General features: G+C 38.6%; 1 protein-coding gene across 1 annotated transcript; it reads right to left on the reverse strand.

The window, feature by feature from the left end:
- Positions 1 to 503: 503 nt before the first annotated feature.
- On the reverse strand, positions 504 to 11,958 carry actr10 (actin related protein 10). The gene is made up of 13 exons (XM_042503944.2): positions 11,755 to 11,958; positions 10,335 to 10,407; positions 10,162 to 10,244; positions 9,966 to 10,074; positions 9,294 to 9,401; positions 8,274 to 8,341; positions 8,032 to 8,111; positions 6,113 to 6,148; positions 5,582 to 5,661; positions 4,406 to 4,479; positions 4,034 to 4,115; positions 2,846 to 3,047; positions 504 to 1,818 (listed from the first exon to the last, which is right to left on the reverse strand). Exons 1-13 carry the CDS (start codon positions 11,829 to 11,831, stop codon positions 1,637 to 1,639), a joined length of 1,254 nt encoding a protein of 417 aa, XP_042359878.1. The 5' UTR covers positions 11,832 to 11,958; the 3' UTR covers positions 504 to 1,636.
- Positions 11,959 to 12,928: the final 970 nt, after the last annotated feature.

Here is a 12,928-nt window from a genome sequence, read left to right on the forward strand (position 1 = left end):
ATGTTAATATATATTTTGCCAACAGTAAGTGCAAGTATAAAGTGAAAGGACAATATTAGGTTTAGCGGTAGTTTAAAGATTTGTTACATCAGAAATGTGAACTTTCACGCTGAAGAGCTTGACTAATTTTGACAAAAATATATTAAAAGATAGATAATTGAAATTATATCAAATGTGTGAGACAATTAAGACTGTTTAATGACTTTTAAGGCCTAATATTTATAACACTGAATTTAAGACATTTTAAGAAGTTTTTTTTAAAAAAAAGTTATTTATTAATTTTTTATATGTAGGTTTTTTTAATCATCTTTATTTAGTGTATGCCTGTGTGTGTGTGTGTGTGTGTGTGTGTGTGTGTTGGGGGGTGTCAAACATACATAGAGGACAGAAATTGTCCGACTGTATATTGAAATATGTATTTGTTTTAATAGTTGGGTTTAAGGGTAACAGAGCTAGATGGCATTGTTCGGGAGATGTTTCACAAATAACCGAGAAGACCTGTGTGAGTGTACGGGACATTTATTGAGTTCAACAACCATTTTACACGGCAAGATCCAATCAATAAATAAGTGGAACCTTTATTGGAGGGTGGGGTAGAGGAGTGGGGGGTGGATTTTTAGGGATATTACCCTCAAAACCAACAGTCAGATTTTTACAGTTTTGCTGACAAATTGGGGGAATAAAGATCAACTTGGTAATTTTCTGGTAGCATTTCTGTTGCAAACGGTATGTTTTTCAGTTCAAAATCCAGAACAAAGGTGAGTAAGAGTTACGGTGAGCACAAACGGGTTCATTCTTTCTCATCAGTCAGGTTTCCATCAGAATTTAGTTCAATTTTTTTCCAAATTTTCCAAAAATCAGCAAAAGAAAATGCCAATTTATGCACCCTCCCATCCACTACTATTATACACATATTGGGAGTTGGTTCATTGAGATGAGGAGTAGTTTCTCCACTCAGGTGCCACTAAAGAAGACGCCGCAACGAGATGCTGTAATTAAAAAAACGGCAGTCAAATCTCAAACAAAGGAAAATAATGGATGTATAAAGATGAGAGCACACTGGACAATGGAAATATTGAGTTTTGAGTAACTTATATTTCAGCTCTGTGCTCTTGGATGAGTTCTGGTGACAGACCTGTGTACATGTAACCATGTTAAATACCATATTCGGCGCCGTGCAACAACAGCAGGCCATCATTGATTCACTAAATCTGCTCCAACTGAACTTTTGTGTTATTTTGAGATTTTTTTTTTTTCAAATGTGCAATTCAAAATGCTCACAAAAAGAGTTTGACAGAAACGCACCTAATGTGAATTCAAATGAAAGCGGAGACGCGGCTGCATGTAGCACAGGACCTACGTGAAATTCTAACACTGTAATCCTCGTAAACATCAATGCAAACACCTAAAATCCCGACATCTGCTCTGTCCGGTGAGGTCAGAAAGCAGCTCAGCTGATCATCAAACAGTTGTGCATACAAACAAATATTCATGTGACTACTAGACATTAAGAACATCTAGCGCTGTTTGTGTCGTTAACACTTGAGCTTGTGTTGATGTTACGTTTAAGATATCTGAGCTGTTCTATCACGTAGAGTTAAGGAGAGTAAATGTTTGAATTGTGTTTCAGCGCGTTCTACTTCTCTGTGGAGAAAGCTCTCTTCATCAGCGGAGGAGGCGTCTTTCCTGCTTCGTACAGAGACTCGGGAGGAGGCGAGCTCAGGCAGCACCAGTCTGGGATGCGGCCTGTCTGGTTGTAGTAGTCTCGGGACACCGACCTGCTGCCCAGGACGTCCTGCAGCGCCCCGAAGATAGCACCTGTGGAACAGATGATATGAATTAGGGGTGATAATAATTCATAAATTATTGATTAATCAGGTGTTAAGAATTTAATAGAATATACTAAATTTGACTGATTATTCGAGGCACATGCAGTACGATGTTGTGCCCCTTAATTAAATATATATGCTGTTGTTTTTGTTTTTTTCAAATAACGTTAAATCAATTAATTGGTCGTTAATTTGACCAATAATAAGTAAAAGAAAGTGCTTACAATTTGCAACCCAGATATGAATACAAATAAGACTTTCCAAAAATAATTTTAGAGGCCAAAAACACTATTTTTACGGACTTTTCTTAAAAAAAAAAAAAAAGGGGGGGTTAAATTTTGGCTTCTGTAGTATGCTGATGGTAGAGATTTTTTTAAAATTTTCTAACTTGGATAGCCCTCAATTGTACGGAGCCCCCAAAAGGGACATGGAGGAGAAGAACATACACTGTGGGAAACAAAATCATATAGTGAAAAAAAAAAAGAAATTAAATGGTGAAACAAATGGTGTAAAAATTATAGTGAAAAAGAAGATGGTTAAAAATAATAGAGTACCAATAAAAGATGGAGATAAATAATGGGTGTTGGAAAAAAAAATCTGAGAAACATTTGCGTTCTCCTGAGAAAGGTACTTCTTTTACTTATGTTATACTGAAGAAGTAGAAGAACATCGAAATCAAAACCCAAGGAAGAAGAAGACGACAACGGGCCGCCGGACTAGAGCGTAATAGGAGGATACAAAAGTTTCCCGGAAGAATTTTTTTTCTCCACCATCTATTTTTTTCATAACATCTAATTTTATTTTCACCATCAACTTTTTTCCGCCATCATTTTTTTAGTCATCCTATTTTTTTATCTTTTTTTTTTTTTTTACATCTAATTTTATTTCCACTATTAATTTTTTTTATCATCCCATTTTTCTCCCTATCATCTATTTTTTCTCCCCCATGTCCCTTCAGGGGCTCCATAAAATTCAGCAGGTAGTGATAAATATTTAACCAAAATCTCATCTCTGACCTCCGAGCCAGGCGGTGCAGTTGGGCTTGGCGGGTGGAGCGTGGATACGCAGGCTCTTGCTGGCCAGCACGTCGCTGTACTTTGGTTTCTCCACCAGGAGGCGTATCTCAGCCAGCAGCCGGTGCAGGAAACCCGGCAGCATGGCCGTGCCTCCGATCACCACCAGGTTCTCTGAGAGCACCTTACGGGTGTCAATCGGGCACTGAGGGGAAAAAAAAACACACACACACACACACACACACACACACACACACACACACACACACACACACACACACACACACACACACACACACACACACACACACACACACACATTTACCAATCCAGATCATTTATAGAGAAAACATGTCGTTATCAGTCACAGAGCTGCAGGAAACAGCAGTTCTTCCACTGCAGGACAGCACTTTCCTGTTTTCAGGTGCAGACTGAAGTAAAATGTGATGGATGAAAGCAGCTGAAGTGGCATTACTGCAGCGTCTTCTCTCCTGTGTGTGCTGATGTATCAATATATCCTGAGCGCAGAGCTGCTGCACGGATCTGGTTTAAACGCTTCACTGTAGCAGAGTAAATCTGACGCTGTGTAATGTTTGCTGCTGCTGCTGCTGCTGCTGCTGCTGCTGCTGCACCCGCTGAGATTAATTAGGCCAATTTGATCCCCACACGGAAAAATAAAACTGCTCTCTGGTACATGGAGTGGCCTGAGCTGAGAGTTGCCATAGCAACTGTACCGACACTAAACTCCACCGCTGTGCAACATGTGCAACCAAACGGGGTTCCTTTTGTCAAAGACACTGAAGGTTTGCAGCAGCGTAACTGCAGAAACTGGTCTTGTGTGGCCAGGCCTCCCTCCACAGCACTGTGTCAGCGCTGGAGAAAAGCTGGTGGCACATATTCTCCTACAGCGGAAAAATGCTCTGGTCTGTATTTCTTTAAACCCATCTCAGTCGTCTTGTTTTGTCTTTTTTTTACAGACTCCTAGTCTGGAAAAAAGCACTGAACTGAAAAACTCTCCAACATCATGATTAAGACTCTTAATCCCTGTGAAGGGTTGTTCCTGTCCTGGCAAAGAAAGACCTTAAATCTCCAATTTATTCACATTTAGAGGCTGCATCAAGTAGGCGACTGCTCATAAACATCTTGCCCTCAAACATGCCACCACATACAGAAAGAATAAGTTTTCTCTACCTTGACCAGAGCGTCAAGTATCAGGGAGGCCACACTCTTCTCCTCGTTGTCCTGTTCAAACAGGATCTCCATCACAGAGTCCCTGAAAGAGAAGAGAGAAAAAGTAATGAAAGACAACTCTGAGACAGAAATCCAAGGACAGCGCAGACAAATATGCTGAGACACAGACTGACGGTACAGAGGACAATCAGAGATTCGATGAGGACATCACAGCATCTCATTTTACAGACGGACCTTCTACGACAAATGTGACTTCAGTGAAGTATCTCAAGTTTTAAATAGTTTTTATACTGACGAATAAAACGAAATCTCCCTGTCTGCTGCCTCAGCTAAAGGCAAGAGCAGATGTAAAAGTATAATTTGATGAACTACCTGATGGATCCTTTGACGTGCAGGATTTTCTCACCATCCAGAGGATAATCAACATCTGGAGGAGGAGCTGGACGCTTCGAACACAATTCACAAGAAAGAAGAAATGTAAACGAATTCACAGCAAAGCAAGTTAATGAAAACACATATTTACAGACTGAGAAAAGTCTGACACCTTTTTACATCTGAGGACAATGTGAGTTTTTAGTCACACAGCATACAATTTTGGAAAGACATTTTAGTCTGCAGACCTAAATCATACCTGCTGCGAGACCAAAACATCATTTTTTCACTAATAAATATGTCATCAGTAAGAGGGACAGTGTGCAGGAGTTTCTCTCTATGAACTTATTTTTAAGCAAAAGCCAAAACAAAATATATTTAAAACTTTTCCAAATCATTCTGTTAATCCTAAACCATTTTTTTCAGGAATGTCATGACTGTGGGAACCCTGAAAAACTGACAATGATATTATACATGTTTGATTTTGTCTGAACTTAAAAACAAGAAAAAAAAGACCGACCTAAACCAGCTGGGACTACACATTTTTTGAGACTGTCCAAAAAAGTCATACTGGTCTTTCTGAAGACTGACATACCATTACACCCACTCTGTCTTATTTTAGGAGCCAGATGGAATTATGAAGAAGAAAAAGGTTCGTTTGCTGCGTATCCTTTTATTGGTGGCAAAAAAATACGAACAAATGTACTCAATGGAGAAAATAAAGCAAAACTCGTGTTCAGATGGTCAGGGTTTTGATTTTATGGGCTCCTGTAATCATGTTTTTCAGGTTGTCCATGTGACAAGGCGCTGAACTAGTTTCATGTATTTTTATTTTTTATGTTACTTACTAATTTATTTTCCTGAAACGCCTTTGTATAAGCACATATCGCCATGATTCATAATTTGTACGTTGGTGTGCCGAATTGTGACTAGTTCTTTATTTTTAATCCTTTCTATTGTCTGAGAAAATAACAACGGATTTTTTGACTAAACACTGTTAAAAATAAACAGCTGGGGCTAAATCCATGACTACCTTACACCAAACAATCAAGAACATGACACAGAGGAGGAACGTCCGACATTAGCAAATTTGTCTGAGAGTGAAACTGCTTAAAAAGCTGTTTGGTGTGAGGTCGGCGTAACATAACAAGTATAAAGACAAAACATTTCACTAACCTCGGCTGTACCGTCCAGGTTAAATTTGGCTTCCTGGATCTTGAGACCTCTCTGCAGATCGCTGACGAAACATGTTCTGACTGCAGGAAATAAAACGAAACCAATGAGCTGACATCCAAACTAAAATACAGGTGCATCTGTAACTAAGAAAGAACATTTAAACCATCGTCTTTAATGACCGTATACAATATTAACAGCTGATAATGAATCTAAAGGTTATAAATGCACTTTATTCCTCAGTTAAAGCTTTCATTTCATTAATGACTTTAGCTATTTTGCAGCACAAACCAGGTAAATATGATATCTGCATCATTATGAAACACACTTCAGTTTTTAGCTGCATAATATTCCAGCGGACGAGTAGTAACGAAGGAAGCAGCCACAGTCTCAACACAAGTTTGGATTTTTTTATGTTGTTGTCTTTTGGGAATGCTGCCCTTGAAGAGAATAACTGATAACAATCCATCAGCCTCACGGGAGCAAAGCAAGGGATGAAAACTTTAAAACCGAAAACAACTCCGTCAAACCTACCCTTAATATCCTCCACAGTCTCCTCTGGGATGGTCCCTGAAGAAGAAAAAAAAGATGATAAAGAGATAAAAATGAAGTGAAACTTAAATTTTCTTCGGTTCACTTATTCACAGATCAGCCTTCTCCCCAATTTCACATCCAAGTTAGATTTATGATGAGGCTGAATCAGCGTTTGGGGAGTGTGTGCGCTGACTCTGCAGCAAAGGACTAATTGTGACTGCTCGCTGTAAAACCGGAGACTGAATAAAAATAATGGACGCAGCCACCGTGAGGTCGACCACTGGTGTGTGGACGCTGTTTTGAAGCCTCAAGTTTGGCATTTTGACCCTTTCTGGAGCCAGAAGTGGCCATATTTGGACGAGGGGGTGCAGATAACACTAATGTTAGCTGCCAGCTTGGATAACATGGTGCATTTACAGCAATGATTAAAATAACAATTAAAATAAACTGTACTCATAAGAACAACTGAATATCTGATAATGTAGAATCTTTTAGTACAACCGAATGCTGAACAAGGCTTTTTTAGGAGACTAAACAGTTACAATTATCGTTAATGTACTGGAAAAACACTGAAATAGCAACAGAGAGGCCTGTAGTGAATCTACGGATATCGCCCCTCAATGGCCAAACAGTGGAATTACAACTTGTGGGTCTGACGTGTGATGCCATTGAACCCAAAAACACTTAAATCATCAGTGGAAGCATTTTTATGAGCATCAAATCCCCCCAAAAATGACTTGTTTCACTATCAGGATTTGATCCATTATGTCCAATATCATTTTGAAAGTCTAGAAGAGCTGCATGATTAAATTATTTTAATCCCCATTCAGGTGAGCCGACAGCTACACCTGAAGTTTAGCTGCTCAGCCACTGAAGACTCTGCTGTGTTTGATCGATGGCCCTGAAATGCAGAAGATGCAGTAAAATTCCCATCACAAAAATCGAACTTTTTTGCCTGCTTGCACCACAGAGTGACTTAAATGAACGGAGTCCTGCCGTAACGCTGTTACCGCTTCTTTTCATATCAGTGATTTAGCATCATCGTTACCTCACTAACATTGACGCTGAGGCACCAACTTGTCAATGGACAGCATCCATCTGTCATTTAAAGGGACTTTGCCCTTAATTATGCATAACTTTAGGCATTAATAACTTTAAAACAGGAGAAATTAAAATTAAATTGAAATTCGCTATAAAGACGAATACTATTTTTGTACCAGGTTGGAAACATGTTTACTTCTTCAGTAAAGTTGAGCATTTTAACATAAAGGTCTGCAGGTATTTACTCAGTTTTGGAGTCAGTCTCAAGTGGACATTAGAGGAACTGCAGTTTTTGGCGCTTCTGTGTCAGTCTTATTTTTCAGCCTTGGAGGTTGCCGCTTGCATGAAACAATCACAAGTTTGAGAAAAGTTGTTGCAAACGAAGCATGTTTTACAGTTTTTTGTTACGACTGTCATAAATACAATTAAAAATCCCAGCATCAGATTTGGGGTATTCATTTCTTCTCTGTTAATCACGCTCAGTTTAAGGGTTGATTACAGAGATCTCCGCCTCTCTGTAACTGCAGAAAAGTAGTTTGTTTAACAGTCCGCTCAGGTGAGTCAGCCTGCTGTCTGTCTTAATTATTGATGCACAGATGTGTAGCTTCTCTCACTCTGCTGCAGCTGTACGTCTCACAGCACAACACCACCATTCGGTTTCCTCCAGCAGGACAAAGCGTGGAGAGAAAACTAAAATAGACTGTATGCATATGTATAATTCACAAGTGGAGAGAAGGATTCACTCGAATGTCACACAGAGACAAGTTCTTCTTATGAATAGTAAATGATGCATTCTGGGTCAAAGCCACTACATTGTTCTGCCACTGTTAAAGTTAAAGTCTCTCCCTTAAAAGACAAAAGTATTTTTCTATAATTACCGATGACGGCCGGTACGCTCTGCCCAGTGGTGGTGTCTGTGTCCACGGTGCACTGTTCCACAAGAAGTCCATTTAATTCTCTGCAAGAAACAAAGACACAAGCAGTCAGGGGGTTAGCGCTTAAAAAAGGTACTATTTTATGGTCACAAGATTTTCAGTCGACACTGAGCAAACTGTTAAAAAAGAGATGTTCTTTTTACAGCCACACAACAGTCGCACACAAATGTGTTAGAGCTGCTCACTTATGAATGGATTTCCCTCCCAAAGGCAAAGCCTCCCAGGCCGGCAGAATAGGAGTGCACTCATACACCTGAATTCACAGTTAGGGAGGCAACGTTTTAAGTTTACACACAAAATAATAAACTCTCTTTTTGCTTTTACACTTTCAGAAATATCACAGAATAATAAAATCACACACAGGGTTCCTACAGCTTGAGGCCGGTTAGGTTTGAAACTTTTTAAATGTTCCTAAGAATTAAATTTTACAATAATTGAAAGTAAAGACAACAAAACAAAAAAATGAAACATTAATGATGTAGGGTTAGGGACAATTTTGACCAAATGTTTACTGTATACGTGGAAATACGTGCTGTTTATTTGTGGGTTTTCTTGGCAATTTTGCATTTCTCACTCTGCATGTGGGATTTCACTGTGCCAAGTCTGAAAAATGTTTTTCAAAAAACACGTCTGGTATGCAATGCCTTCTACCTGTTTCAACCATGCTGCTAAATCTTGCTAAAATAGCCAAATCTGTCGATTTTGCGGGATTTCCATGTTTTCCATGTTGGTTTCACTATTCTGATTTCATGACAATAATGTGGGAGCCATTTGGTAAATATTTCTTTGTTAAAATAGATATTACCATTTATATAGAGATTTTACAATGCAACCTCAGAGAGAAACAATTCGTATCCTCCTTCCCACGTCGCAGCATTTTCAGGAGTTTTGAAAGATTGATTTAAGAGATTTTAATACCAGTTAAGGCTTTATTTTTAAAACGATGAATTCAACGCCCTCATAGACTTTTTTTAGGAACCCCGGACCCGTCAGCAATCCATCAAAACTTGGACCATTTTCATCATCTCTCCCAGTCTCCTGTCTTTGTGCTGGTCTTGGCTAAATGTTTCGTAGACGACTCTCTTCACTGAGCCAACGGAGATTAAAGTGATATCAATATTCTCTTCTAAACTCCAGCAGGAAGCAAAAAAATCAATTTCCCAAACAGTGGGAGTATTCCTTTAAGGGTCACTGGAAAAGGATACAGGTAGGACCAGCGTCTCTGTGTATCCGCAGTCCATCACCAGAGCAGAGTTGATGCCCAAAGTCATGATGGCCATGAGGTGACTCGGGGCAAACAGCACAGAGGGCACCTGGAGAACACCAACGAAGAAAAACACTCAACGCGCTGAAGCGTACACCTACTGTCACAGCTGCAAGTCAAGTTAAAATAAGTGTCTCACTGCAGGACTTTCTCTCAGCAAACATTAAGTCCTCATGCTTTTCTAACTGTACATACTGTTTACGGTGTTTAACCCTTTGAAACCTGAACAAATTGGCTTGATTTCTTGCAAAAACACAGGCTACAAGTTAAGAGCTACAAGGAAACTACATGAAATTTAACAAAAAAAGGGTAGAAAAACAAAACAAAGAAAAAAATACAAAAAAATAGTTGACAGTTTAGAATAACTACACTAGTTATAAATACAGCTTTTTGACATTTTCTCCTATTTTTAAAATCATTTTTAACTTCTAATAATTTCTCCCTCTCTCTTTTTTTAAGCAATTTTCAGGACATTTTCTTGTCACCTTTTCCTAATTTCTTTCAGTTTTTGGGACATCTCTCACCAAGTTGCACATTGCCTTTTTGGCCTTGTTTTCAAAAGAAATCAAACCAGTTTGCTCAGGTTTCAATAGTTATATAAAGGTTTTCATACCTCAAACTGTTTGAAGAAAACCCTGGTGAGCGTCTCCCTGAAGTGAGACGGGCAGAGGATGGACTCGATGATGACCACTCTTCTGTCGCGAGGATTCACCAGCAGGTGCCTGAATGAAACGAATGTGAAGACAAACTTTGACTTGATGAGGCTTGACCTCTCCATTTTTAAGCTGAAAGTGGTAAATGTGCCTCACCTGAAGTACAGTAAATGGATAAACTCTTTGAGGATGACATAAAGCTCTTCTGTGTTGATGTTGTATTGAACCACTTTGATGGCCTGAAAGTGAGACATCACATACCACATGAATATATATATATTTTTTTACAATTTCCAAACAAACAATTACAAAGCACAGCGGCGTCTCACCTGCTGCTGTCCCGGTTTCCGGATCTCGCTCGGAATTATGAACCTGGGCCCCGTTTCCCCGGCAAAGCCGCATCTGCAAGAAGAGGAAACTGTCATCTGAGCTGCAGGAGGGCGTGTAGGGAAGATAAAGGTTTACGATTGTTTACTTAAACTAAAATATTATCAAAATTGCAATATGACAGGGCCAAGTGCAATATCCGAATCGCAGGGACTGCAATTTTTTTTTTCAAAGGTCAAATGGGTCACATCACCAAAAGTGAAGAACTGTGGTGCTACAGAGATGCTCCGGCCTTTTTTAACCCCAACCAAAACCGCGTCATCATTTTTATATTATTTTCAGAAAATGCAAAAATTATAATTCACACAAAAATTTTAACTCATAACACAATCACAGTATCTATGAATGCTGTAAAGTGCAAGCAAGATTAATGCAATCGGTAACTTTTTTTAAGGGCTCCTACATGCACTTTAAAAAAATGATGACTAGAGACTGTAATAAGGTCAGCATAATCATTTTAGAAAATTACAAGTTGCATATAAATAAAATAAAAGCGCAGCTTTGTGTCTGTTGACGTGGGACAGGAACTGTAGACAAAAACATCATTATAATAAGAGAAGAAAACGCTCCTCTTGATCTTCATGTGACTTGCCGCTGGCTAGTTTCTCAACTTAATATACATTTGTCTAAAATTCAAGCAAGATGGCATGACTAATGTAACACTGAAGACAAATATATAAATCTACCCTGTACCTTGTATATATGTCAGGTTTAATGTTGGATGAAGTGACTTTTAGGAGCAGACTGAGAACAGATTAAGAGGTGCTTAAAAACACTATTTAGGTCACTCAAACTGCAGTCATCAGGACAGCTGTCTGGTCTAACAAAACAAATACTGCATTGTTAAATTGGTCATTTTCATCTACTGTAATCCAGTTTCAACCAGTACAATAAAAGGCGTCTTAAAACCTTTATTTAGCTGGATTACTCTGATAAAGTTTAGCTTTAACATTAAACAGTCTTATTGAAATCGACCCAAACACGAACAAATGTAAAGAGTTAAAAACTGAGATTTGGCAGTGTAGCTGTCTGCGAAGCTATAATCCTTTAGTAAAGTTATTTTCTTTACTTTAATAATTTTATCTGAGCTTTATTTTGTTATTAGCTTGACATGTCTAGTTAGCATTGACCGAGTGGCTAAAAAGCTAACACTACTAAAGCTACAATGTTTTCTATCGCTTTATGCAGCTCCGTATGTGGTAAAAATCATTTAATTGTTAGTTTTAACCCCTGTGTTAGACGTATGGTGTCATGGCAAAAGCTGTTAGTTAATAAAAACTACGTTTAACGTACGCTAGCATTGATGCTAACAGACCCGGCTCCGTTAACGGGGCGTGCTAACGGCTAACGGCTGATACTCACTTTGTAAACGCTGCTCCCAAATCAATAACGATCGCTGTCTTCTCTCCTCCACTTCCCAACCCATCAAATAAGGGCATTTTATTAATTTAGGTACTAAACTTCAGTGCTCAGTGTTGACAGTCGAGAATTTGCATCGTATCAAAGGATGAAAAGAAAAATCTGTTGTCTTCCGGTTGGGTTGGGTCTTGAGAAAAACGCGATGACGTCACACCGGTTGCCTGATTAAAATGATTTTATTGATGAAAATTTCCATTCAAACTAAATATTTAAAGCGGATCAAACGCGGACTTTTCAAATACGAAAATGTGAAAACTTTAGGAATAGCTCGTAATTACACACCATTACAATGTGCATTTCCTATCAGCGTAACATTACTATTAACTTTATCTTTTTCACATATTGCAGATACTTAGTGTATATTGTTGTGTTGTGTCGTGTCGTGTCGTGTCGTGTCGTGTCTGTGAAAAAAAGAAAAGAGAACAGGGTAAACACAACAAAACTAAAAGAGCAAAAAACAACAACAAAAACCTAAAAAAAAAAATTAGATACAATAGTATAGAATAATAACATAAAAATATATTATAAATACAGTTTTCTGGACATTTTCCGCTATTTTTAAAATTATTTTTTAACTTCTAATACGTTCTCACTCTAACTTTTTTCCACCTTTCCTGAATATTACGTTTATATTATGTTCTAACTTTGTTCTCTCTGATATTGTCAATACATAGATGGATGCTGATGGTGTAATCTCACTGGGCCACCACAGGGGGTCTCTGGACCTGTCCCAGCTGGAAACCCACTCCAGTTTTGATGGGATGTAGATGGAAGGATCTCATATGTACGACTCTTATCTCTGTCCCCACAGGAGACACGTTTCTCTTGTGGAAATACAAGTACATTCAATCCCACATTATAATATCATCACCTGTATTCAGTGTCCTTCAGTTCCTTCCTGGTACTATGTGCTCATGCATGCACCTGCTTGTTATATTTTGGAATAACTGCTAATTGAAACAGCCAGTCCTATTTGCTCACAATCTAGTGGTATGTAAAAGCTGTTTGTGCATAATAAATCACACTACAGCACTGATACCTTCTGTGCTCACTTCTTGTTTTCTAACTTGTTTTTTTTTTCTTCTTATCTACAAATCTCAATCCTGTTTAATAGATA

This window comes from Plectropomus leopardus, chromosome 16, assembly GCF_026936395.1.
Source record: "Plectropomus leopardus strain MGB_pleo_1.0 chromosome 16, ASM2693639v1, whole genome shotgun sequence".
Taxonomy (NCBI): domain Eukaryota; kingdom Metazoa; phylum Chordata; class Actinopteri; order Perciformes; family Serranidae; genus Plectropomus; species Plectropomus leopardus.

Bases quoted from the DNA above. Each gene is read 5' to 3' on its own strand.
- actr10 (XM_042503944.2), bottom strand. From the start codon at position 11,831: ATGCCCTTATTTGATGGGTTGGGAAGTGGAGGAGAGAAGACAGCGATC. The intron at 10,245-10,334 runs GTGAGACGCCGC...TCTCACTTTCAG, and splicing joins GGAAACCGGGACAGCAGCAG to GCCATCAAAGTGGTTCAATA. The intron at 8,342-9,293 runs GTATCCTTTTCC...CTGTGAATTCAG, and splicing joins CAGAGACGCTGGTCCTACCT to GTGTATGAGTGCACTCCTAT.